Source organism: Vombatus ursinus, unplaced genomic scaffold, assembly GCF_900497805.2.
Source record: "Vombatus ursinus unplaced genomic scaffold, bare-nosed wombat genome assembly UNPS02014781.1, whole genome shotgun sequence".
Taxonomy (NCBI): Eukaryota; Metazoa; Chordata; class Mammalia; order Diprotodontia; family Vombatidae; genus Vombatus; species Vombatus ursinus.
Window position 1 is genome coordinate 38,976,177 of NW_020954559.1, and position 26,395 is coordinate 39,002,571.

Below are 26,395 nucleotides of genomic sequence, written 5' to 3' on the forward strand. Positions count from 1 at the left end.
TACACACAATGATTTATTTAGATGTTTCTTAAGGACTTAGCACAGGAAATCTGTACAAATGAGACAAATAAATACAAGCCTTTCCCTCTTTCCCCTCCCCCAAGTCACCACTTTAATAGCATACGTGATTAAAACTCATACAGTGGAAGAGTGCAAATAACGGGCATAATTCTTTCAATATTGTCCAAAGTCACTGAGATTCTGATAATTATTTTAGGGGAAAATGCTACAATTGAAGAGTATTTCTTTTAAGGCTGGTTGTACAGAATTGTGTGAATTGCACAGCAGAATGAACCCAAAGAGATTAGAATGCCAGGGCTGGAAGTCTTCTTACTAGTCATGTCCTTAGACCTCTCATCTAGGGAATGGGAGGACAGGAGCACAGAAGAATTAACTGATTTGCCTTGGGTCACAAAGCTCTTAAATGGCAAAGCCAGGACTACAAGTATGGTGCTAAGAACACTGCTCCAGTCAGTGTTCTTTCCCGTAGAACCAAGTTGCCTTCTCTCAAAGAATTCTAATCCAAAGCAGTCACAGTTCACACTTCAGCAACATTAAATCGTACCTTGCTTTATACATCAGACTGATAAAAAGTTTATCAGGAATGACCTAATTTTTATAAGTCAATTTGTATTTTTTTGTGTAGTAGACAGGCTAGCTAACAAAAGGAAACCCACGTTAAATCCTTTTAAAAAAAGGATCATCTTTTAAAAAATTAGATCCCTAGCATCTGTTTAAGTTTCAAATTGTAGCTAGCCAAATAAGGTGAGAACTGTGCTGTGAAGATCATGTATGGATGTGTATTTCAAAGCTGAGGTAGGACTGTCACACAGGGATTCCACAAAATTACATGCCAGCTCTTTACCAATAGGAGAGCAGGAGAAATTCTCAGGCATTATTTATGCTTTGGGGAAATACCTAATTCATCTTGGTGCCACACTACAGTGGTGACTGGGACAAAGTGAAAAACAGAAATGATAACATAGTGCAAAGATAAATTTGTCCACTCAAATCAGAGGGATTTCTCCCACCCCTCCAGACTATTATGTTCCATATTATCATAATATTTAAATTTTCAAATATGTACAACTTATAAAAATCACTGCAGTTGAGATATATCATACATATATGGATGGTTGCAGGAAATCAGCTTACTTGATCTTGGAATCCAAAATTCATAACTAATAAAGAAGTATTTTTAAAATGGAAAAATACCATTTTAAATGTAATATAAAGAAAATTAATTTGTGAACAAAACAGACTATAAGTACTTTTGGGGAAGTTCAAGAAATAAAAAATACTTTTCAAAAAATAAAGGATGTCCACTGATTTGCAAACAATCTAAAAAATTTTTTCCTTAAGTTACAGTGTGGCCATCACTGTGCAAATTGAAATGGGGGTATTAAAACCATTAAATGATTTTCAAGTGAACATTAAGAAAATCAAAACAAAAAAATAGATCTGGCAAATTGATATAAAAAATATAATCTAGTGTACTGGCACCGAGTATAAATGTGTCAGTAAGAGTTCATTACAAGATCATGATCATTAGGGTAAATACTTTTAACAATATTGACTTGTATAAAAATATAACCTACTACTTAAGTTTTATATAGGGACTTAATTCATACCACAAATACTGCTTTTAAATATGTAAGTACTCTATAATCTCTAATTACAGTAGTAACTGCTGGTGTTTGTTCACCTTAGATCATGAGCTGAATGACATGCTGTGCAGTTTTAATTAAAATGGGCTCTAGTTAAATTCTCCTAAGTGTAAATCATGCAATTATCTCTCACCAAATGTCAGAACCAATACAATAATCAATCCCCAGTATATCCCAAAGCATCCTGGGCTATCTTCTGAGCAACTTCTTACAGCGTCCATGAATCAGCATCATTTTCTTGAAGGAGAGTAGAAATGGTGATTACAGTTGGGTCAGTGGCATACCATGACTACTGAAATCAGTAACCATGGATATACTTATTGGCCAAAATGTCTTCACTACCTGACGTAATTCAGATTGTAATTCTAGTCCAGTTTTATACTTAGGGTTAAAAAGTACTGCGCTTTCCTTTCGTGACGACTGGTCGTGCATATTCTACAAAATCGTCTATAAGAACAGGCCATGCTCCTAAAAGAAAACCAAATAGTTTTTAAGGACTGTTTTCATACAAGAAGTTTTACAGACCTACTATTTAAATGCCGAGAATTGAAGGCATCATGCATAAATGAATCTTATGATTAACAGAATCAGTTAGCTAAGAGAAGCAGTATGGTATTGTGCATAGAAAGGTGATCTTGAAGGGAGCAAGACCCAGGTTCAAGTCCAGCCTCTGACACATGCTAACTGTGTGACTTTGGAGAAGTCACTTAACCTTGCAGTGATCTAGGCAACTCTCTGAAACTAAGCTACGGAGAAGGTGCTTGGTGGAGGGAGTTTCCTCGCCCAGGAGTTCCATGTATACATAAAATCACAGTACCAGGCCCTTACCCTTTATATTTTTCTGAAAGACACTGGCACAGGGAGAGGCACAAATGAAAATAAAAATAGTGTAGCAGCACACAATATAAATTTGAATATTGTAGCATAAAGCGACGTAAAAACAGATTTGTTCTTACTGTTGCCTACAAGATAAATCTAAATTCCTTAGTCTGGCATTCAAGGCCATCTACACTAGGTCTCTAGCCTACTTTCCCAACTTCCTCTTCCAATCCACTGCCTATCCCAAACTGCACCGAGGCTGGAGATCTACCACAAGGAGATGTTGAGCTTATTCTGCCTCCACATCATAGGACACATACATTTATGGTGGAATGCTTTCCTCACTCCTCTCCATTGATCAAGGTTCAATTCATCTAGATTTTGTCTAATCCCATAATCTTTCTATTTTCCCTAAATACAATACAAATTACAATAAGGCATTTACTGCACAGTCATACCGTACATTACTTGATAAAAGTTTGCTGACGTCCCCCACTTCTTCTGTGGAGCTTCTCCAGATCACTCTGGTCCAAGGTAAATTCCATTAAGCCCTCTGAGCGGCTAAAGAACTTTCTGGTTTTTTTTTCACACCTATTTGCTGCAATATGCTGTCTGACAGTTCTTTAGAATGTCTTTTCTCCCTGAGGTGACTGCGAGTTCCTGGAGAACAGGAACTATGCCTTATACTTTATGTATTTTCCATAGTGCCTCACTCATAATAGAGGACTCGAATTTTGTTTGCCTGATTTACAATACTATTAGGTGAATCAGAAAACAAGACCTCACATATAAAGTATGAGAAAATCTTAAAATGTCCTATCAGAGTAGAGTAGCATAAACATCCTAAGAATGAACCATTATGTTAAAATTTTTTTGTTACTATTTCAGACATTCAAATTTAGGGATATGGTGCGGGGGGGGGGAGCAGTTAACAAAGCTTTAAAGTGGAGGGAAAAAGTTGATTTTACAGTGGATTTATGAAATGTTAGAAGTACATCTCTGAAATCTGAACTTCTTTACCTTCTTCATCATAGTTAGACATATCATCTGCAATCATATTTCCAAAATCTAGTAGAAGGTTCCAAGTGTCCTTTGGGATTGATCTTTTGTGATGTTCCTAATACACAAAAATTAATGGTTATATTTAAAATGAATTATATAGTTATCCCTATAAAGATAGCATGATAGGTTGTGTCATAACCATTTGCCATAGAAAAAAGTTTTAATATAATTTCTGTAACTTGATAGTAGAATGTATTTGATTAAAACATTTTAATTCAAAAGTCAAAATTCGTAGTGATCGAGTCTATCGTTCGAGTATAGGTAGTACTACCCACCTGCCAAACCAGAAGGGGGTGATTTTTTACTTCATCCTCTTGAGGTTCACCCTAAATCTAATCTAAGCCCTTGCAAAAAGGATTGCTGATTTATGTTCTGCTGTTTTATATGGTTATTCTAAAGGGTCTTCACATAACAATAATAGCAGGCTTTATTTTCTGAAAGGCAGCTAGGTAAAGTGATTTATGAGGCTTCCGTGTACCTCTTTAAAAGGTAAACCAAAGAAGAGTAAGACTTTTATAGCCATTTTTCCAGGTTTTTGTTTAAAAGGCTAGCCCTATAGAGACTTGTTATCTGTTCTGGAGACTATGTTTGCAAATTTAGGTTAATTCTACCAGATGAACTAGTGTCTTGGGTTTATTGCTGCATGGTTTGCTTGGCTTTTTTATGTGGGCAAAATAAAGCAAGTGCTCCAGCAAATACATTACACTTAGTCTTACATAAGAAATCAATAGAATTGCAGCTTAAGTTATAAATGAATCTCCAATTACTAACTTTTGCATTTATTTTGTAAGAAAAGATTTAAAAAAGAGATCAAGAAACACAAAACCCATGGGCTAATTAAGTACCTTCTATATAAGTTTCAACTGTCACCTGTAACAGCTTAATCTAACTCTGGCTTTTCTTTTTCTGTATTAAGAAAATAAATCAACTTTCTATCATTTGTCTCATTTTCAAAGAGATAAAATTTGTGTCAGAAGCCTGTGGTAAACTGTAAAAACTCCTAAGATTTGCTAGCTTCAATTCAACATTTATTAAACACCTACTGTATGCAGGTCATATGTTTCTTGTACAATTCCTCCTTCCAATTCACTCCCAATTCTCCCCTTCCCCTCTTTATTTTACGTTAACAGGAGCTTTCCTGCTTAATTTAAAAAAAAAAAGCTATTCTTTCAAGGCCATTCAGGAGCTACCTCTCTTAAAGAGCCCTTCCTGGTCTCTCCCTCCTTCTATATTTCTAGGTGACTCTGGATATCCTCTTGGTCCTTATAACATCTTACTTTGAATTATTTGTTACTGTACATGTAATGTCCTCTTCATGACACTGTGACAATCTTGAGTGGAGAGCCCACTGTCTTTTATACTTATATCCTCATCATTGAGTATACTTCCTTGCATACATAAGGTACTTAATGTTTGTGGAATGGAACCAAGGCTAGCAAAGTTGTTGAGTTTTTACAACTTGGTACAGGCTTTTGGCACAAACTGTATGTCTTTGAAAAGAAGACAAATCCTTTTGTCTCCAACTTAAAAATAGAAACATACATTGGTTTCCTTAGAAAGAAAGAGGAAAGAGAGCTGCTATTGTTCAATTTTTAGTGAGAGAATGCTATGAAACTATTAATTTTTACAAAGACGACACGACAATGGTAAATAGAGCTTTAGCTTTACAAACAAATGATGAAAAGAATTCTTTTAATGGATCTGACAAAAAACAACAGTATGTGAATACATAATAGCTGGCATTTATGTAGCATTTGAAGGTTTGCAATGCACTTCACAAATATTCTCATCTTTATCTTCATAAGAGCCCTTCAAGGTAGGTGCTATTATTATCATCTCAATTTTACAGATGGGGAAACTCAGACAAACAGAGATTAAGTGACTTGCCCCAGGTCACACAATTAGTTAAGGGTCTGAGGCAGAATTTGAACTCAGGTCTTCCTGACTCCAGGCCCAGTGCTCTATCCACTGTGTCACGTGGCTGACTAGAATAAAAACTTCAACACATAAGAAGAAAAAGCATAACCAAAAAAATATTTTACTAAAAAATGTGAAAAAAATCGAGACTTTAGAGGGTACTTAAAATAAATCTGAAGGATCAGATCAAGATGGAGGCTCTAGCAGGCCTGCTCTAGCAGGATCAGAATAACTCCCATATATCTGTCCTACGTTCTCCTCTTATAACCAGCTTAAAATCAGATGTGCCCCAAGTCTGGTAAGGTACATGATTTTTTTTTCTAGACCAGTGGATTCTCCAATATGCAATGGAATATTCTAGTGTTTCTAGTGCCCATGTCTGCAGTTGCCAAAAAGGTTAGACAACTGTTTTTAGAGGAAAGCACCATCCTTATAATCCATAGATTTGACTTAGGCATTGGGCATTTGAGGTGATGAAGGAGGCAGGGGGCATACTTACCAATAAAAACTTATTCCAAAGATCTAAAAATTTAAACCTTCCAGATAAGACTAAATTCCAATAGGCAACAGCCATTTCTAAATCTGCAAAAGACAAAAAAAACCAGTTAATACAAATTTCCTTTATTCAAAATTCATTGTGCAGTACTAAAAGTACCTTATTACAACAATGATAATAAGTTTTTTTTATAAACATTTCATATTTATCTGGCCTATAAATATATGAACCTTGCCTGTATAAGTGACTGAAAATTGTGCATAGTTAATTTCTGCAAAACTAGTATTTTAATGTCAGGAAACTCTTTTGAAAGGATGTGAATTCTTTTACAAAATGTGTACAATCATACCCAAAATCAAAACATTTGTTAGTCTCATTTTCAAATAGCAAAGTTTTCTTTGTGCTGGTTATACTTACATCAATATTTGATAATATTCATATGCATATAATTTATAAAAGTAAGTATTTTCTAAAGTAAATATCAAATAACTTCAGTAAAGAATTCATATGCTTTTTTCTAGACAAACACACCATTATATACTAGGAACTCTGTTCAATACAAAGTAATCAAAGTGTCATAATAAATAACACAAGGTAGAAAGGAATTTCTATTTCACATCATAAAGGGGAAAGCATAAAAGCGAGGCTGTGAAATGAATAGTCCTCACTGTTAAGAGGAATATTCTAAAAATTGTGGGATATTCAGAGACAGATCCTAAAATTTCCCCCTAGATGAAAATACACAATTACTTCATAACTTATAAATTGTAGGACTGAATTTTTTTTTTCATTTTTTTCATTTAAGGCTAGGCCTGATGCAGGCCAGAAAGTCAACAGTGACTCGAGGTCTGATCCTATTGTAGACTGTCATGGAAGCTTTGACCTGCTCCATTTCTGACCTAGGATGGTTCACCTCCTCTCAGGCAGCCTGGTGGCCCCCATTCCCAAGGGCTCATTAGACTGGTACCAGACTTAGAGCAGACACTTGATCAGCACTAGCCCTAATGCAGCTCTGAACTCCTGGATACTTAAGCTGGTGTCAGTCTCCCATTAGCAGGGATTATAGGTGTATCCTACCACACTTGGCTTTTGGACTGAGATCCTAAGGAAATGTATCTTTACGTGGGAGATAAATGTTGAATCTTTTTGACTGCCTTAGATTATTCCCAGATCATGATATTCAGAAATAATTTACCTCAACTAGCTAATATATTCAACTAGCTAATCTTTTTTTCTCATGGTGTGATTGAAAAAGTAGATAAGGAGATAGGAAACTTTCTGTCTTTGTCAAGCTAACTATGTTGAGCACTGCTCACTACTTGAGAAATAAAAACTTTGTTAAAGGGCATTTTCCTAGTTCTAGATCTACAAATGTGTATAAGGTAAACAATAATACAAAATACATAAGAATAAAGGCAATATCATAGAATATCTCATCACCAGGCAATAAACTGCATTAATTTTCAAAAGATTCTCTTTAGTTTTTAGTCCCATTATAGCATATTATTCATTAATATTGATTAATAAATTTAAAGTTTAATTAATACTATTGACGACTTCCAGGGTCAGTCCTTATAGAGAGCTGTTGAACTAAAAAACTATGGTTCAAATTCTGATGTTTCAACTCTCTAGCCACTAAAAAGAAGAAGGGTCCATAATATTATCCCTTCATCTCACATTGCCAGGCCTTGGAGTTTTCATCTGGAAGAGATAATGAAAATCAACATTATAAGCAACTGAGAAGGACAGAACTGCTCTCTCAACCTTACCTATAGGACCCGTAGTACAATGCTAAGTAGATGCTTAGTCTTGTCCTGCTCCTAAGTCTACATTGCTTATCACTTGGGAAGAGCATTAATTGAAAGCTACATTCAACTCTCCCAGCTGGAATGATCATAATGATATAAAGCACACATAGAGAGAAATGGAGGTTTACCTAGGGGGAAAAAGAAAAAATAAAGTTTCATGAAAAATGATGCTTAATTTGGATAACTTCTGGTCATTTTAACCCTTGACTGGATTAAAGGCCCTTGGAAGAAACTTGGCTTCTATGTGTGTATTACCAGTTGTTTGTAAAGGCAAATTTATCTTCAGTATTAATTTATATAAAAGAGACAAGACTATGTAAGAGTAGATTTATGTGAAATCCATTATTATGTTTATAGGATAAGCAGCTTGCATGGGGCGATAAATCAGTTAAAGTTGTCTTAAAACAAAATGAAGGAAGATGAGATAGGAAAATGAAAAGGAACAATAAACCATATCATAATTCAGTAAACCATGGGATTCATAGGATAAAATGGATGTTTGAAGCAGCTACATCTAAAGATTACAGAGAGCATTAAACCAACAGAAGATAGGAAAAGATCCTTTAAAATACTCTGCTGGTCTATTAGCTTTGTGTTAGTTATGTTATAGTTCAGGAAAAGAGAAGATAAAGTGCTCATCTTCAAAATATTATCTTAGCATAGTGACAACAGCAGTTGTTATGATCAAAATTCCATCATATTTCACTCCTGGTTTTCTCAAAATATATTCATTTCAGGCTAAGATGCTTACAAAATTAAACAAATAGGAGCTTAACTTGTTTAAATAATTTTATTCAGTTCACACACAATCATGTACAGACAAAAAATATAAAATATTGGACCACAGGTAAACTTAAGGAGAAAATGAGGAAGCAGGTAATAAATGTACAAAGTATTATGGTGGTCATTTTTTTCTATTGTCCACACTTTTTTCACATTTTTAGAAAGAGATATTAGGTCCTTTTAACATCAATTATGATAGGAGAGGTTCTTTGAATTTTTTTTATATCATGGACCCCTCTGGCAGTCTGGTGAAGCCCAGAGATCTTTCTCAAAAATAAAATTTTCAAGTGCATAAAAAAATACACAGAATTACAAAGGAAAACAGTAATATTGAAATACAGTTACAAAAAATGTAAAACAAGTTCATAGATCCCAGGATAAGAACTTTTACATTATAATATTTTTCCATCCATGATTGTATTCCTTTACTTAATTTTTCAAAAGATGGTATTCTAAATAATGTTTCTGGGCAGTTATATATATCATATGTACGCATCTTTTTTTTTTTTTGGCAATCATATAATAATGACTCTTTTAATGTCTTAGGAAAAAAATCTTCTATATGGACATGCTGGTGAAAGCATGGAGAATAATTCAGAAAAAAAGAAACTAGATTCAAATTCTGGTTCTGGTACTTCTGAGTTGTGTGATTTCAAGCAAGTCAGGTCACTTCTTTCAGTCTCAGTTTCCTCATTCATAAAATAAGGAAATTGGACTGAAAGATCTCTAAGGTCATATTCAGTTTTAAGTCTATAATCCTGGATATTGTTTAAAAAAACACTTCAAAAATATCAAAGGACAATTATTTTAAAAGGACATTGCACTTTATTAGTTATTATCCTTTTGCTCCTTTATTCAAATGACAAACTTAATAATTGTTTTATCTTGGAGTCCCCAACAGTTAGTTCAGTACCAGGCATACAGTAAGTACGTAATAAATGTTTGTTGAATTGAACGGAATTCTCTTTAGCAAGGTATTAATTTACTGTATAAAGACATTGTGAGTTTTTCTTTAATAAAGAAAATAAGTATCTTAGGCATTCTGACTGAAAGATTGTTTTTTCTTTTTAATCAAACGTATTTGAGGAACGTATTTGAGCATATTGAATGTATCCTCAAATGTATTTGAGGAAATTTAATTCTTTTATTAACTGTCAGAAAATGTGTCAACTTTTTTTTTTCTGAACAATGCCTTCCTTGAGCAGACCTTAACATTTCTTTTTTCTTTCCACATAAGTCACAACGTGATAGACGACTAAGAGTTGACTGCATAAAATCCATATGTGTTATGACGGAAGAGAAATGATTCTTATTAGCCATGATCTAACTAGCAATCACTAATACTTTCTGTCTAATAAGACAGAATGCATTTAAAGCTTCTGGTAGGCTACAAACAGGATTTTGAAGACTAGAATATAGTAATAAAAAGGATGATTCATAACAACCAAATGATAGTTTAATTATAGGACAAAAGAAAGCATTCCAAAGTCATTTTCAGTCTATAAACTATTTTCTTACCTAGAATGATAGTTTAACTGGCAGAAGTTTTATCACTAACAGTAGGCTAATCTCAGTGGAGCTCATTTAGTTTCCTGATTCGTATCACTGTTTCATCTGCTGGCAATGGAATAAAATAATATTTTGGGGGGAAAAAAAGGTAGTGAATCCACATACCTATTTGAAGAATTTCAACAGAATTCTAGGTTTTGTACTCATTTATCAGCTCATCATGTAGTTTAATAATGACATTAATATTAAGGCTACAAATGACTTTTCCATCTAACCACTATCACTAAGAAAATCATTAACTCTCATAGGATTGGAATGGAATAGTCAGGCCTTTGCAAATATCTAAGATTATCAAGAAATAAAGTAGAGAATACTAACCAAATTTATTATGTCCCTTTATTTCGAGTAATGTTAGGCAATGAACCAATGAAAGCTGTCACAGAAATTACTTGAAAGAAATGAAACATTTATGTTAGAACTCTAAGGCATATAAATGAGCTTTTCCATAAAGGAAGCTACTTCTAAATCAAACTTTACTTTGTGGTCATTTTGCAATTAAACAATGTTCCACATAAAACTACAGTAAACTAATGAATCATTATATTATATTATATTATATATTTTATTTTAAATGAAATCTTCAATACTATTCTAAAAATAATGTACTAGCTTTTACTTTGAATTTATGTAATTTTTTTGTGTGTGCTAGCATTACAAAATGGTTTAAAGGGCACTTGTAAATAGAAGATTTAACACAACATCCTTTAACTAAAAAATATCCCAATTTCACATAATCATTACCATCCTTGTCAATTTACAAATAATTTTTAAGACCAAATTTTCTTAAGAATGTTCATGAAGAAGAAAAGACAAAATTTTGTCTTCCCCTAGGCATCAATACTAAACATTTATCTTTGTATGAAATTCAGAAATTTGCTAAATATGGAACACATAAAATCAAACTAGCAAAATCATAGTGAAATATTGCTGAAAGTCTGACAAAACAAAAATAAAGAAGTTCAAGGGTAAAATATAGCCTTTTAATCCACATAACTCTGTATCTTGGTGCTGTTATTATTGGACAAAACTGCATTAAAATGTTTTTCCCCTTCAATATTACTGCCCTTCTCTCCACAATCACAGTTTCACAAAGACTGATATCAATCAACTTTTCCATTATATGCAGCTCTTTTTAATTTTCTCTTCTCCATTCTCTTTCACTTTCCTACTCCCATTCTTCCTTCCTTGCCTTTGTAAACCTCAGGCTTACTAAGGACATCCAAGGGTTTGGGTTTAAGAAGTTGCAGACCCATTGATCTTATATTTCCTTTTTCTAAAACTAAGCTGGAACCAAAACAGACAAAAAGTCTGTATCATAGGGGCAGCTAGGTGGTGCAGTGGATAGAGCACCAGCCCTGAAGTCAGGAGGACCTGAGTTCAAATCTGGTCTCAGACCAAACACTTGACCCTTACTAGCTGTGTGACCCTGGGCAAGTCACTTAACCCCAATTACAAAAAAAAAAAAATTAAAAAAAAGTCTGTATCACAATCCATATCTGACCCATTTGTGTAATCAGCAAATTCTAAGCTCTAAAGTAGGGTCTATATTTGGGATGAAATTTTATATTATGAGGATTACAGTGCTTTGTACATAATAAGATTACTTACAATGCCAGAAGATCACAAAATAATAGCTTAATATTTTCAGTTACTCATCAAGATTGCACTATTTTTTCCTACTTCCCCCCCAAGCACCTAGCACCAGTGTTGTGCATACACTTATACTTAACATATTGTTAAACAAAGTGCTAACTTACGAATATTTCATATTGTTAAATTTCCAAAAGTTTACCGGAACATGAAACTAACAGATTTACTAGAGTTTTCAGTTATTAAATGCATACAATTTATGCCATTCAAGAGGCTCTGATAAAACATACTACGGCAATTCCCCTACAGAAGTAACTTTTGGACTCGATGAGCTGCAGTTCTACCTATGTATGATACTTAAGGTCCCTTCGAGCTCTAAACCTATGCTTCCCGCTATTAATAAGAGGAACCCAACTGAATGAAGGAATGAAAGAGGAATAGGACCCAGGCCCCATTTTGTGCCCACAATTGACGGCCGCAGCCCCCATAGCTCAACTTTCTGAGGGCAGCCCTAAGAAGAACTAGCAGGCAGGGGGCAAGGTTGAGACCTAAACCTCAATCAAGGGCATATTTCTGGAATGCGACTGAAAAATTTCCATTAAAGTCCTATTTGGTTACCTTATCACAGTGTGATGATAATCTTGAGTTCTTAAGAATTATGCCAATGGATCAGAAACTCTGAAGATTCTACCCATGAAGAACAAAGTAGATCTCATAATAAACTGTGCATCTGTCACTAGCAACCTAGCTAAAATCTGAGAGATTCCTCACCAAAAGGTTGACTACCAGAAGAGGATTTTTCCCCATCTATACAAAGCACAGGACCATAGATTTAGGTCTAGAAAGACCCCCAGAAGTCATCAAGTCCAATTTATTTCCTTTGCAGAGAAGGAAACAGACGATATACTAAGTTGTGTGATCTATATTGGCTGAGGAAGTACCCTCAATGAAATAAAGTATCTTTGTAGGGTTATAGTACAGCTGATGAGAGGCAGTATGGCAGTATAATGAAGAGTGGTTGACTCTAGGCCTATGGGAACCAGGGTTCTAACATCCAGTTTAGTACTAATTAGTTATAGTGTCAAATTACAACCTATCTGGGCCTGCTCTCTCAGCTGTGAAAATGAGGGCTACCATGCCGGACCATTTTCCCTATTCTGTTACTATGCACTTATTTGAGTTTTTAAATTATTTAATCGCAATTCTGGACTGGACTATTGTCTAGAAGGAAGAAGTAAGGGAAGGGTTTGAGACATGAGCAGTAACTTAACATAGGGCAGCGATCACTGCCAGTAACTGAAAGTAGGGGTGCAGTGCTGTATGGACTCAAAGGAGACTGTCCTTTCAATTCAGCCAATAAGAGCTATCCTATAGAAAGGCCATCCAGTAATAGAGGGTCAGAACCCAAGCAGGAAGAGACCTTGTAAAAGAAGTTTGGGAGATGCCAGACTCAGGCAGAGGGTAACAGAAACCAATCTTTATTGTTAAGGCTCATAGGGTCCAATGTAAGTTGAAATCATGAAATGGAAGAAGCAATTTCACATATAAACCCCCCACTGCCCAAGTGCAATCATCTGCTACAATCTTTGATAGGATAGAAAGGATGAATGTAAGACAAGAAGGGAGGGCAAGAGGGACAGATGGGAAAAAGAAGAAATAGAATTTCCAGGTTGGAGCATAAAAATATACAGGGAGAAGTAAGGTCTGAAGTCCAGAAGCAGCTAACTTTGGAGGCTGCATAAGGAAAAAGCTCTTTTATTGAAGGATGCAAGTGAATAGAAACATTGCTTCCCCAAGGCCATGGCCAGTAAGTCTTGGTAAGACAAGCAACTGTCAAGTGAGGTACAATAAACCAGGAAAGTCACAAGACATGGTAAGATGAGGGGAAGAATACGGAGTAGAGAAAGGGAAGCAAGATAGTAGAAAAGTATCTGACAGGAACACTTGCTCCTAAGACCTAGAAATAAAAGTTTAGAAAGCAGATTTCAATAGATTAAGTTACCAGAACAGCCTTGCCAAGCAAATCTACCATCCACAGACTTAGAAATAAGATTTTTTGGCAGAAAAGGGTCAATCAAGAAGAAAAGAAAGCAAGGAATATTACGAGTTTAAAAAAAACTAAGGCCAACCCTCAAACTGGTGGTTGGTGTTATAAAAGGTATGATTTTGGGGAGGGGGGGGAAGAGGAAAATGAAAATAAAACACTCCACCTGCCTTTTCTTTTAATTATCAGGAAGGACAGCTTTAACAGAATAAATTTTATAACCTCATGAAGGAATAAATAAAGACTTAGTTGCTTACCCTGCTACAGAAAAATAAACAACCCAAACTGGAGAATATAGCCCCTCCCCACCTAAGGTGAGCAACCGTGGAGCTTCAGGGAAGCATCATCTATAGAAGAGGTGTCAGATGCCAGCAAAACTCTGGAGTAACCTGAACCAGAGTGAAGTGTCAAGAATAAAGGAAAATACAATATAATACAATGTTAATTTGTGGTTTTCTAAGTCAATATATTCCCCTTAGGAATTCACTTCCATTTGAGTGTGACATCACTTATCTATGGCACTAAGAGTTGTTCATAAGTATAGATTTGGAACTGGAAGGAACATTAAAAAAAGAGTTAATATAACTACCTCATTTTAAAGATGAGGAAACTGAGACACAGGGAGGTTAAGTGACATGCCCAAAGTTGTAGAGATAGTAAGTGCTGGAATTGGGAATTTGAATCCAGGTTCTCTGATTCCCAATTCAACACTCTTTCTACTGTACAAATATAATCACAGGCCCCTATTTTTCATAGAGGCAACTAATCTACAGAGAGTTGCTTAAAAATACAAATGCATATTATCATATCAGGATGAAATGTCTTCATTTTCTAGCGTATGCTGAAATATACGCTTTTCTCTTTCCAAGAGATCTCATTTTAGGGGTGCAGCTTAAAATTTGGGGTGGACCAATAGAGTACTTAACAATTTGATAGGAAAATAGGACATTATATTCTACATCTGGGTTAAGTATAATAAATGACCTCTGGGCCAAGTACACATAAAAAAGTGGGTATCATAGTGTCAAAAAAGAACATTAAAGGGAGAGAGAGGAAGATAGGGGAAGGGGAGGGCAGTATTAAGATTCCTGAAGGAAGAACGGGATGACAGTTCTAAAGCAGGGACAGAGATACCAGCAACCGGCTACCAGGATACTGGGGGAGGTTAATGTAATGCTTCTGTTCTTCCATACAAATATGTTATTACAAGAAATATTTTAAAACAAATATATTATTCAATGTTTCAAAGCATCTCCATAGGAATGAAAAATTCCTATAAGCCAAATTATTCCGCATATACAGACATTACAAGAACTCAATCCAACAAGGGTCCAGTTGTCAGTTTTTGCAGTCCTCTTCTTTACAGCCACCTTTATTGCCTCCTCTAACATTTTCTAAAATATGCACTTATTGTAGTCTTTTTATCCCTCTCCGGGTGATATGCTGATGTTCCTTATATATATTATCTGGCTGTTAGGCTAGGGAGACACCTGCAGATATATCCATGGTCAGGAAGGCTAGCATTCAAATCTTTTCTTCACCTAAATTTTAACTTAGCTGAGGCAGACACAAAAGAGGGGAGGGAAACCCAGTCTGACTCCAGTTTTTTCTTCTTATTTTCAAAGAACAGCAGTCTTTCCAGTACTGACGGTGAGCTGTTACTCCCCTTTGTTTCTGAAGATTCATGTTAAAATAATCAAGTCATCCTTTGAAGTCAAGCCAAGTAAAAAATTTATAATCTTCTTCATAAAGAAAATAAGCCATAATCTTCTTCCCTTAGGGGTCCCATGAATTTGTTTATGTGACCTCAGCTGGCTTTCAAGAATTCTAATGAAGAAGAATATCGTGCTGTTAAAATTTTAATAAATATGAAATCTGCAAGACCCCTTGCTTTTAGAGCTCTAGCTGCTGTACTTTAACATAATTCACATGACTCTCAGCTTTGCTCACCCGCTTTCCCTGGTTAGGGAAAAAGACATCCATACTTCCCCAATTGTCCTCCCACAGGAGTCAACGATACTTCCAGCTTTTCATGTTTTAAGTGGATCGACTCAAGTGGTTTCCTTTAAAGGACCCTCTTGCTGAGGCCTGGCTGTGCTCCTGACGTGTCAGGCACGAGATCTGCAAGGCAGTGGCATGCAGGGTAAAAAAAGCTCTTTGGGATGTGACGGAGCAGCCTAAAGGAAACGGGAACGCTGACAACAGACTCACTGCAGTTCAAGAACATGAACAATTAAAAACCAAAAGAGCAATTCCAAAATACATGGGTGAGAAACAAGAACGAGAGAAGGAAGAAAACTGAAAATCACCTTTGAAGTAGTTAGATAACAGGCAATTCTACACTTCTTTAATTGTAAGGCATTAAAAACACCCTAACATATTTATAGCTCTACTTGATTCCAATGCAAAAGCAGAACATATGTGGTGAAAATTGTAGGTAGGGGAGATGGAGAGTCTAGGATTGTCTGTATGGTAGGCTATATTCTCTTCAATTTTCAAACCACTGTCTTATTTCCTCAAGTTTTATCAGCATCTTAGAAGTTTAGAAATATTTATGAATTCAAAACACTTTTTCTAAGTTTCTTATTATACTCTCTAACAAACCATAAAATACTTTCAGGTTTGTAAGTAAGACCTTATTGAGACAAACAAAAAAATCACTGTAATTTTAGCTTAAGTTGTGGGTCAATGTGGGTTGCTAGACATTTAAAGATATGCTAAACTGTCCTATTGCCTAGAAAAGAAAAAAAAACTCTTAAAAATGTCAATTCTTCAATAAATAATGTCATTCATATTCTTAAAGCTATTTGGACTACTAAGGCAACTCCACAAAAACATGGAAACACTCAAATTGATTTAGACTTAGGCTGATGCATTGCATTCACACTGGACAAGATTTTAACATGCTGCTCTTACTGTCAATATTAAAGTTACAGAGTTTAGTTAATCTACCAGTACTAGCCAAAAGTAGCTAAGAACTGACACTATAAAAAGGAGGAAAATCTGTTTTAAACACTAGATAGATATTAAGCATCAAGTACTACCTCCTTAACACATTGGATGTAGTCAATATCAACATACTACGGTGTTGTCATGCAGGGATATAGAGACATCTTAAGTTTATGTATATCAAAAAGTATTTTACACAACAAAATTTGTTCAAAGTTCTCCAAAATCTCTGAGAATACCTGAAAAGTCAAAAGATATCATTAATACACTTGTCAAAATACATACTATCCCAGCCTAGTCTATCGAGTAACATCTTAAAGAAAAAGATAAAAACTCAGAGAAGTTTCTAGTATTACTATCAGCAATACTGAAGGTACATTGATCATGCCCACTATAACACCACTGGAAATCTGACATAGCATTATACATTTGGCATTTATTATACTCACCTAAACCTTTTTGTCCAGGGTTCTTAGCAAAGTTAAAGGTAAACTGATAAAAATCTTTGAATTTTATTGCATCCTTTAGCTCTTGTTCTATTCTTGGTAAAATAGCTTTTAATTTTTCTGTAGTATCACACCTATTGTAAAAAAGTTAACCAGTGAATACTATTTTTAATAGAAAAGTTTTACAAAACACATTTATTAATAGTATTGTATTAGTACTCAGTTTGGCTCCAAAAGTTACATTCAATAAAATTACTGATAAAATATAATTTATCTTCTTCCCAATGAGATATTTAAGGACCTTTAAGCAGAAACCATAGTGAAGTATAATAAAACTTGAGTTTTTTAAATGTATAACAAAGAAAAGAAAATTGTCACATCTCACATTTTTTTCAGCAACCTCAATTAACTGGAAAATAGTTTTTAAAAATGAGAAAGAACTTTTAAGAAGTCTTTGAGGAATGGCACTGCTGTTACAAAATGCACAAATGAATGAAAAAGCATTTTATTAAGCACTCCTTATGTATGTGCCAAGCACATACTAAAGTCTATTCAGAGCCTCATGGCTTCCCTTAGTGCCTACTTATTTTTGTTACATAAACAATCCTAAAAAACCTTCGTCAATTGCTTTCTCAGACCATAAAAGAATAGAAACAGCATATAAAAAGTGGGGCAAACAACACCTATACAACTCATTAGGTCCCAAGGGCATCAGCTCCTGATAGTACAGCATAACAATTGAAGTTCTTAATGAATGAAATAAGCTATCAAGAAAAGGTTAAATTCTGTTCAGCATGTAATCCCAAAAGGCTGGGAAACATGTCAGGCAATTTAGTAAGCTTTTCACCCCAAATGGATAGAGCAGACTATTGATACTTAAATGGTTAAAGGTCCATTATCTGAAGAATCACCTTATACGGAAACACTTCATTCCTGAATAAAGTCTAACAATTACCTTTCTAATAGTAGCTTCAGGGAGAGCTTTCCACAACAGCAAACTAAAAATAACAATAAAAATTGTTTCTAAAAAGTATCATTATGATTACAAATCACTGTTGGGATGAACAGATCAGAAACTAATAATAAGATAGTTCTCTAATAGGCCTCTTTTGCTCTGTACCTAAATATTTTTCATTTGTATGTTATTGAGATATACAAACTTGAAAAAGTATAGTAAGTGTCCCATTATAATAACTAATATTTCTTAAGCATCCACCAAGAACATGGCATATTACAGAACTGAAGTGTCACATTCCAAATATTTATGCTTTCCCTCTGTTTCAAGGATTCTTTTATTTCCAAAGTTATAAAGCTTCCTTCTGTTGCCTAGTTCAAGGATTTCAAACCAATTCTCCCAAAACAGTATTTTTTCCTGTAAGATGGTCAAAACTTATAATCAAACAGGTTAGCATTTCCATTGCCAAATGAAATACAAGATAGTTATATAATTCACCTATTTTCATTAGTATATAAAAATCTGTACAATAACATAAGAAAATCTTAAATATTAAATGAAAGCAATCCCTGTCCCCATCTTTATAACTTTGAAGTATTAAGGGACACTTAAAGGACTGTAATTCAATGGTACAAAGTACCATTCTAGTTAACAGATTAGTGAAATGTATTTTTGTAAATTTTATCTTAATGTAAAATAATATAATTTTAATAAAGTAAAATAATAGTGAATAGTAGAAGAAAAAAGTACTCTACAATGTTGGTTGTAAGGATTCAAAATTAGGAGGAGAAAAAAGTAGATGTGAATAAGTGACTTAAGGAGTAAAGAAGGGCTAATCTGAACAAAAAGCTGCATTGGTTTGGTGAAAAGGATTCAGGAGAGAACTGGGTTTCAACCTCATTTTTAACTCTTACAAGCTATGTGACCACAGGAAAATCACTTCTCTGAATTTAGGTTTCCTCATATATAAAAGGAAACTTACAGGTATTCACAGTCTCTATCTTCCATGGTTATAGTGAGATTCTCATTTCAATTTCTATCTTCCTTTCTTTTTTTGGAAGCAACTGGGGTTAAGTGACTTGCTCAGGGTCACAAAGCCACTAAGTGTCTGAGGCTGCATTTGAACTCAGGTTCTCCTGATGCCAGGGCCAGTGCTCTATCCACTGAGTCATTTAGCTGCCCCTCATCTGAATTTTACTCTGTAAACTTTAGAAAACAATACATAAATATCAACGATTATTCATATTATTAGCATATTAATTCATATTATTAGCATAATCTAATAGCTAGAAAGCTGGTCTCAGTCTGCAAGACCTAGCTAGCATCAGTCTAGCCTCTGCCATTGTGCACTGGCTATGACCTTGGAAGTCACTTAACCTCTCCCCAGGTAACCCTAAAACCATAAAAGTCCTAATGTTCACTGGAAGAGGAAATTTCTCTTTACCAGGAGTTCCCTATACCAATGACGTCACAAGTTCAGACCAAAAAAAACCCCAAAACTGACATGTACAAATCATTCTGGTAGAAATGAAAGGGAAACCAATTAAGTCACTTAAAAGAGATTGATAGATAGAGGAAGACACAAAGGGACCCACAGAAATGATATAAGAACTTGATGTCCATGGGCATCATCAAAAAAAAAAAAAAGAATAGTGAAGGTATATTAGGAAAAGATAAGCAAAAGAAGACAGCAATTCTGCATTGTAGAGGTCATCCATTTACTCACCCAAGCTCTGTCATGCCATCCATAAATTCCTTTTTACTGAATTCACATTGAGTGGCTGCCTTAAATTTCCATGCTATGACAAGAACACTGATATGGGCAGGATCTAGGCCTAAATCATCACAAAACTGCTGAATTCCGTCAATGCCAATTTTATTTTCATCTTGTGGATCTGTATTTAAAATTGCAAAACAGAAGAATTATATCATCATAAACTCTGTTACCATAAAAGAATAAAAAGTGTAACAGTGCTTTGAACCGCATAGCTATAGCCAGTTTGTCACATACAGGAAACAACGAACCTCACAATGATGGTAAGTCAAAAAACAGCTTTTACTTAATAAAATAGTAACTACTGGTCTAGATGAGTAAAATCTTTTTTAAAAGTATTACACTTGCTTTGAAGAACAAAAGAGGGAAATAAAACAAATTAACTTCTATAGAATAAGACAAAAATAGCAAAGGTGACAAAAGAGCTACTGTGTCAGTCGGACATAACCATTACTAACAAAGCATAATTCAGGTATATAATAACACACTAATTATTATTTCTATAACATTGACTAAGAAAACTTCATTCAAATGCCACTACATCAAATACATTCTTCATTTAACTTTTTTTTTATAGGTCTCAGCTTAATAGTTCAGATAATTTTTTCTTATATCTAATTTGGAAATAAAATGAAAAATTAGTTTATTCATTGTATGAGAACTAAAAATGAGTTGGATTTTCTGGGCTTTAATTAGAAATAATATTGTGTAGTAACTATCATACAATATCAGTGAAAGCAGTTTGGCATGACTAAACCAAATTAGGTTTAATATCTTTATGAAATATATTATTTATAATATAATCTGATACTATAATACAAGTTTATATTTTTGCTAGTAGTAGGAACTAAAGTTGGGAGAAAAAATGATAGAAATTCATATCAATTGTTCAGGGTCAAGACAAAACCTGTGCCATCAAACACAAACACTATATATATACAGAGTAAAAATTCTTGGCAACATTTGTATCTAATGACAATTCAGCAGAGGCTAATAAATAGCCTTATGTGTAGATTTGTTGTGTTGTAAGGGGGGTAGGTGTTGTTTTTTTTAAAGGCAAAATTTTATTTTGGTCATTTAACTATATTCCAGTTTACTTAGTTATTATACCTATATTATTGCTAATGGCACAAACTTAATTATTGTATTACAATTTCCTACAACTTCAATCTTCTATTTGTAGAAGGGCATGTAAATACAACTATCCAAGATGAGCCAAACGTAAGCCCCCCCACACACACAGAGTATACACCTAGAAACATATGTGAAATCACTATAATGATGCCCTGACCTCACAAAACACCATATCTAACTTTGCATATCTTTAGAGTAATGGAAAAATTGGGCCAACATGCTACCCAATCAATGAAATAATTTTAGAAAAATGGTGACTAACAATATATGATGAAACTTTAAAGTGGCTTAATTGCAGTGACATTTCTACCTAATTATGTTTTTGAAATTTTTTAAGTATAAACCCGATATTTGTGAATATATACACTTGGATTTATAGTGTCTTGTGGTTTAAGAATATTTAAAGGAGAGGGAAGGGAGTTTAAATTAAACTGCTATTAAAATACAAAGACTTGTTATTTGTACTTATTGAAAAATATTTGAAAGTTATATCAATTAGCCTTTAAAAAGTCAGTTCAATAATTATGTAAAAGTAATTCCAAAAAGCATTTAAAACTTTTTTTATTTTTAGAGCTTCATTACATATAAACCTATGATTCTATCCCAGAATGTTTTTAAACTAAGCATTTTTTAAAAAGGCTATATACAAGCAATACTCAGTATTTTTAATCATATGCACCAAAGCTAAGCAAAACTGTAATAATCAATAAGAAAAGTAATTGCTCTTGTCTAAAAGCTAGTTCTAACAATCTAAAACAAAGTTGTTTTAGTTTGGGAAATACAAGGTTAAGCAAGAGAACAATTCACATGATTATCACAATGTAAAGGAAAACAAATTTGAAAGATTTTAGAAATGATTCAATAACCAGTCGTGACTTCAGAGGTCTGATGATGAGGGATGCTTTCTTCCTCTTGGCAGAAACGAAATGGAAGACAAGTGGAACTTGACACATACATTTTCAGGTTTGATCAATGTGTTGATTTGTTTTGCACTTGCCTATATTAATCTGTTACAAGAGAGTGCTTCTATGGGGGGTGGGGGTGGAAAGATATCTGTGGAGTTAGTGGACAGTGACAGACACACAGAAAAGAAACATACGTAAAACACGAAAAAATATACCTCTGAAAGCAAAAAAAGTTCAAAACGGGCTACAAACAGGGCAATTTTTGTACTGCTATGTTTAAGATGCACTTTAAAAACTATGTAACAGGTTACAATTTCATATACAATTCTCTTTCATTCTGTGTATACTGAACTTTTCATGTTAGATGATTTTTGTTAGAATTTAAAATAAAATATTAAGAAACCCCCCCCCCCAATGAAATCCATGGCAATAAAAACAAACAGGAATTTTACTTAACAATATTTTAGTCTTAGATGCTACCAATAAACCTTAGGATAGATATGGCAATTTATATGGATTATTTTTGTGAAAATATAATAAAATCTTTCAAGCTACAGGTTGGGAAACTTTGTTCTAAAACATCGACTGATTTTTAAACTATTAAAAAAAAAGCAAGCAAAAAAAATCAACCACAGACTGATTACAATCTCAAATACTTCTTTTCAAAGACTTTGTCCAAAGATTCAAACAATAGCTAGTACTAATGTTGAGAACTCTTCTAACAGATAAGTTGGAAACAATGTTGCATCCTTCATTCCGAATTAATTTTGTGACTTGGTCTTTGAATTAAAAAAAAAAAGTATCTTTAACAGGAAATGAAGAAAAAAACTGCCATAATTAATCATAATTAGAACAAAATTTATTTCAAATTCCATCATAATGGCTGTTTCCTTACAAGTAAATCAACAGACCAATTCAAAGTTGGGAAGCTCAAATGAGATAGAATATAAAAAAACTCTCTGCAAACCTTAAAGTACTATGTAACTTCTTGTGGTTGACAATGCTGATAATATGCCTTATCTATCCTTCAGCTGCATCTGCCTTGAGCATGGGGGGGGGGGAATCCCTCTACTTTGAATGAACTTTTTCAGTAGTTGTCTGCTTAATTACATCAGGTTTTGTGAATTGAATGTTAAGAAATAACGGGAATGGCACCTTATGGAATTGTTTTACATAGTATCATACATTATATCCTAAAAAACATTATGTCCTTTTAATACGAGATGCTAAAAGTTTTAGCAACGTTTATACAAATGTTTTAAAAGCCATTCTTACCTTTATATCTGTTATACAATTGTTCTAACTTCTTTTTGTCTACTGAATTTTTCATGGATTCTTTGTAGTACAAGTCTGGATTCTGGAAGTAGTTGTCAGTTGCCACTTCTAGTTTCCACTCATTCTGCATTAAACAGTATATAGCAGTCTTTTCACCAGCCTGGGTAAATGTCATAAACTGGCGGATCTTGTCCTTCTGAGATGATTTAAACTTATGCTTTGGGATGCAAAAGAAGCAGGAAAGCCAATGAAGCTAATCCAGAAGTTTGTTTCAGCATTCTATTACTAATGCCTATATTTTAAGTGGATTTATTTTTCTTGTATGGTGACTCAACTTTCACTTCAGAATTACAGGAAGACAAAGCCTTGTTCTTCATCAGTTAAAAAGACTGCACATGCTTCTGAAAATTGAAATGACAGCATCTATATAGTAACAAATATGTAAAATCTACCTCTTAAAATTACTTTTATCAAGAATTTTATCAAAATTACTTTTATCAATAATCAATTTTTTCACATAATATATTTTGATCTTTATACATTTCATTTTCAATTAAGCACAGTTACTTTTAAAAACTCTGTAAAATAGGCCAATTAGAAAGCTGACATTCTTAAGTTAGTACAGGTATGTACAAATTTTTCCTAAAGAATAATATCAAGCCTCTTGGTTTAAAAATATTACTGCACTTTCTCAGTCTAAAAAAATTCACTAACTGTTGCAGCTGTCTTAAATAGGAATTAATGAAAAAGCAAATTTAAAGCACAAAGGTATCTTTCTAAAGATACCTTCTAAAGGTATCTTTTTAAAACACAAATGCCTATTGAAAGCGGGCATAGAAGGAACTCATGTTATGGATAGTTTAAAAAAATACTAATCAAACAACAATAGAGCCAAGACCACGGACCAAGTAAACCCCAAGTAAACAAAACGTTAAGTTCTTCAACTCCATAGAATTACATTAAAACAAAATATAAGTACTCCTAGATTTTTTTTATATAGTTAAGTTTATAACCACTTAAAATCATGCTGATACAGCATATTTAGGAGTAAGGGGGAAAAAAAGCTCACTGACCCCTGAAGTTCATTTAGGAATGGCTACCTTGCTCAAGAACATGGATCAGTGCAGTGATCAGTGAATCTGTTCACTGCACTAGTGTAATGAATAAGCATTAAGCTGCTCCTTTCAGATATTTCCTCTGGACTTTAAAAATATTAAGACATTTAAAGTTATATATGTCAGCTAATATAATCATGGCCCAGAAAGTAGACATTTAGAAACTTTTTTTTTTAATTGTAAGCAGCCCATTTCCCACAATAATGTTTTGTCACTCTACTGAATTCTAGGACAAGGCCCTGCTACCTACCACCTATATGACCTTAACGAAGTCATTTCTCTTCTAAGCCTCAGTGCTCTTCATCTCTAAAATGAGCAAGGTGGTGTAGATGACTGACTTTTAAGGTTTCCCTTCCATGGCTAAATCTGTGATACTAAGATAAGAGACAGCACAAAATTCTTGAAAATAGTGAATAGATTTGAAAATAGTCAATAGATTTGATCCTGCAAACAGAACTATATAACCTTGTCCAGTCCACTTAACTTTTCTGTATATCAAAACTTTCCATGAAAAAAAAATGCAACAGATTGTCTTTAGTATAAGTACTTAAAATAGTCTAAGCCACTTAAGTAAAATAGGACATCACCGAAAATTCTCTGTTAGGCTTAATTACACAGTTCAGCAAATTGAACAACTAAACTGAACAAATCCAACAACCTGTTGGATAATTTTCATTAAAGTGATGATTCTTTTAGTCATATGCACTACCTCAAAAAACACAATATGTGACCCAAAAAGAGTGTGTCATCATTTATTTCTTTAGATATTCCAGGCATAAATCACTCCAAGTATATTCTATAAATGAAAAACCTTGATTTATAGAAAAGATAAATGGAGAAAGATTATATGCTTTACAAAAGGTTCACAAGATTTTTAACTAGCAAAACTTCTGTTTCACAATGACCTGACTTAAAATGATCCATTTCACATACTTTTCATTCATTTCATATAACTTTTCATAATGAAACGTATTCGCAATAAAAGGAGGTACACACTAAGAAAAATCCCAGTGTGCAATCTTTGGAAACCGATGGTCTAACGCCATTTAAATCACTTTACTTCCCTTTAGCACTTTATCTAGGCTTTTCAGTTGTGCTATTGCCCAGAAAATGGATCAAAATTACTATCTATTTGTACACCAGCTTCTTTTCTTTTTAATCAAACAGGCGTCAGATTTCCCCCATTCCTACAGAGCACTGATTTAACAAATTTGGAGCGTGGAGGCAAGGATTAGCCAAGGGGGCAAAGGATTTTTTTCCTTCTTTTTAGATGGTACTTAAGAGATCTAAAGGTTCTAACTGCAATAAATAAAAAGTATTTAAGTGAGCTAACAAGTATATGGAGAGGAGGGGAAGAAGAGTAGAATTAAGTAGATGCAATACAATTTACAATTGGAGAGGGGTGAGAGCCACCAGATAGTTTTGCTCATATATAAATATATATACACATACATATATTATATGTACATATATACATGCATACACACATACAGTATTATATACATATATACTATATAGCCTACTACATCTTCCATAATTTTCTACACACACACCTCCAAGGCAGCAGCCTCCCCACCCACTCACCTCCGCGCCAAGCACAACCCTCTAACCCAACAAACAGGAGACTGAGCAAACGCCGTAGCCACCGGGCACTTCAAAGGTCTGGCAAAGGCTCCGACTCTCGCCCCTCGGAGCCCGAGAGCAAGGAGACCCCACGGGGGAGGGGCGGGGAGCTGTCCAACCAGCCCGGGGGGGAAAACCGAAGGCCAAAAAAGGCGAAGGCAGCGGCCGGTGTCAGGTCTCACTTCTCCAGCCCGAGGGCCCCCCCCGCCCCTCCCCTCCGCCGGCAGAGCGCCCCCCCCGATGACCTTTCCTCCTCTCCTCCGCTCTCCTCACCGCTCCCGACGGCAACCCCAGCTCCACCCTCGCCGCGATCTCCCGAAGGAAGGGAAAGCAGGGAGATAACAGATAAGGTGCGAGGACATCCGCAGCAGGGGGCGACGCGGGGTCCACCTACCATTTTAACATCAGCGCCCAGCCCCAACATCTCCGCCCGGCGACTCGCAGCTAGCGCCTTCCGCGCAGGC

At 34.6% G+C, this 26,395-nt stretch overlaps 1 protein-coding gene across 9 annotated transcripts; it reads right to left on the reverse strand.

Annotated features, from left to right (window-relative positions):
• Positions 1-26,395, reverse strand: LOC114046203 (DCN1-like protein 2). Of its 9 annotated transcripts, none has more exons than XM_027866451.1 (7): positions 26,326-26,395; positions 23,194-23,594; positions 19,832-20,000; positions 17,154-17,284; positions 5,965-6,047; positions 3,507-3,603; positions 1-2,135 (listed from the first exon to the last, which is right to left on the reverse strand). In XM_027866451.1, the coding sequence occupies exons 2-7, from the start codon at positions 23,366-23,368 to the stop codon at positions 2,056-2,058; spliced, it is 735 nt and encodes a 244-aa protein (XP_027722252.1). In that variant the 5' UTR covers positions 23,369-23,594; positions 26,326-26,395; the 3' UTR covers positions 1-2,055. The 9 variants fall into 9 exon arrangements, 3 of the variants coding, with proteins under 3 accessions (XP_027722252.1, XP_027722251.1, XP_027722254.1); XM_027866450.1 differs by having other exon boundaries at positions 23,194-23,410; positions 26,326-26,394; XR_003569481.1 differs by lacking the exons at positions 1-2,135; positions 3,507-3,603 and adding exons at positions 10,440-10,509; positions 15,706-15,965 and having other exon boundaries at positions 6,009-6,047; positions 23,194-23,410; positions 26,326-26,394.

Excerpts from the sequence above, each read along its gene's own strand:
- LOC114046203 (XM_027866450.1), bottom strand. The coding sequence starts at position 26,355 with ATGTTGGGGCTGGGCGCTGATGTTAAAATG. Across the intron at positions 20,001-23,193 it reads ATTGTATAACAGATATAAAG|ATCCACAAGATGAAAATAAA; the intron begins GTAAGAATGGCT and ends TTTTAAATACAG. Across the intron at positions 6,048-17,153 it reads CCCTGGACAAAAAGGTTTAG|ATTTAGAAATGGCTGTTGCC; the intron begins GTGAGTATAATA and ends TGTCTTTTGCAG.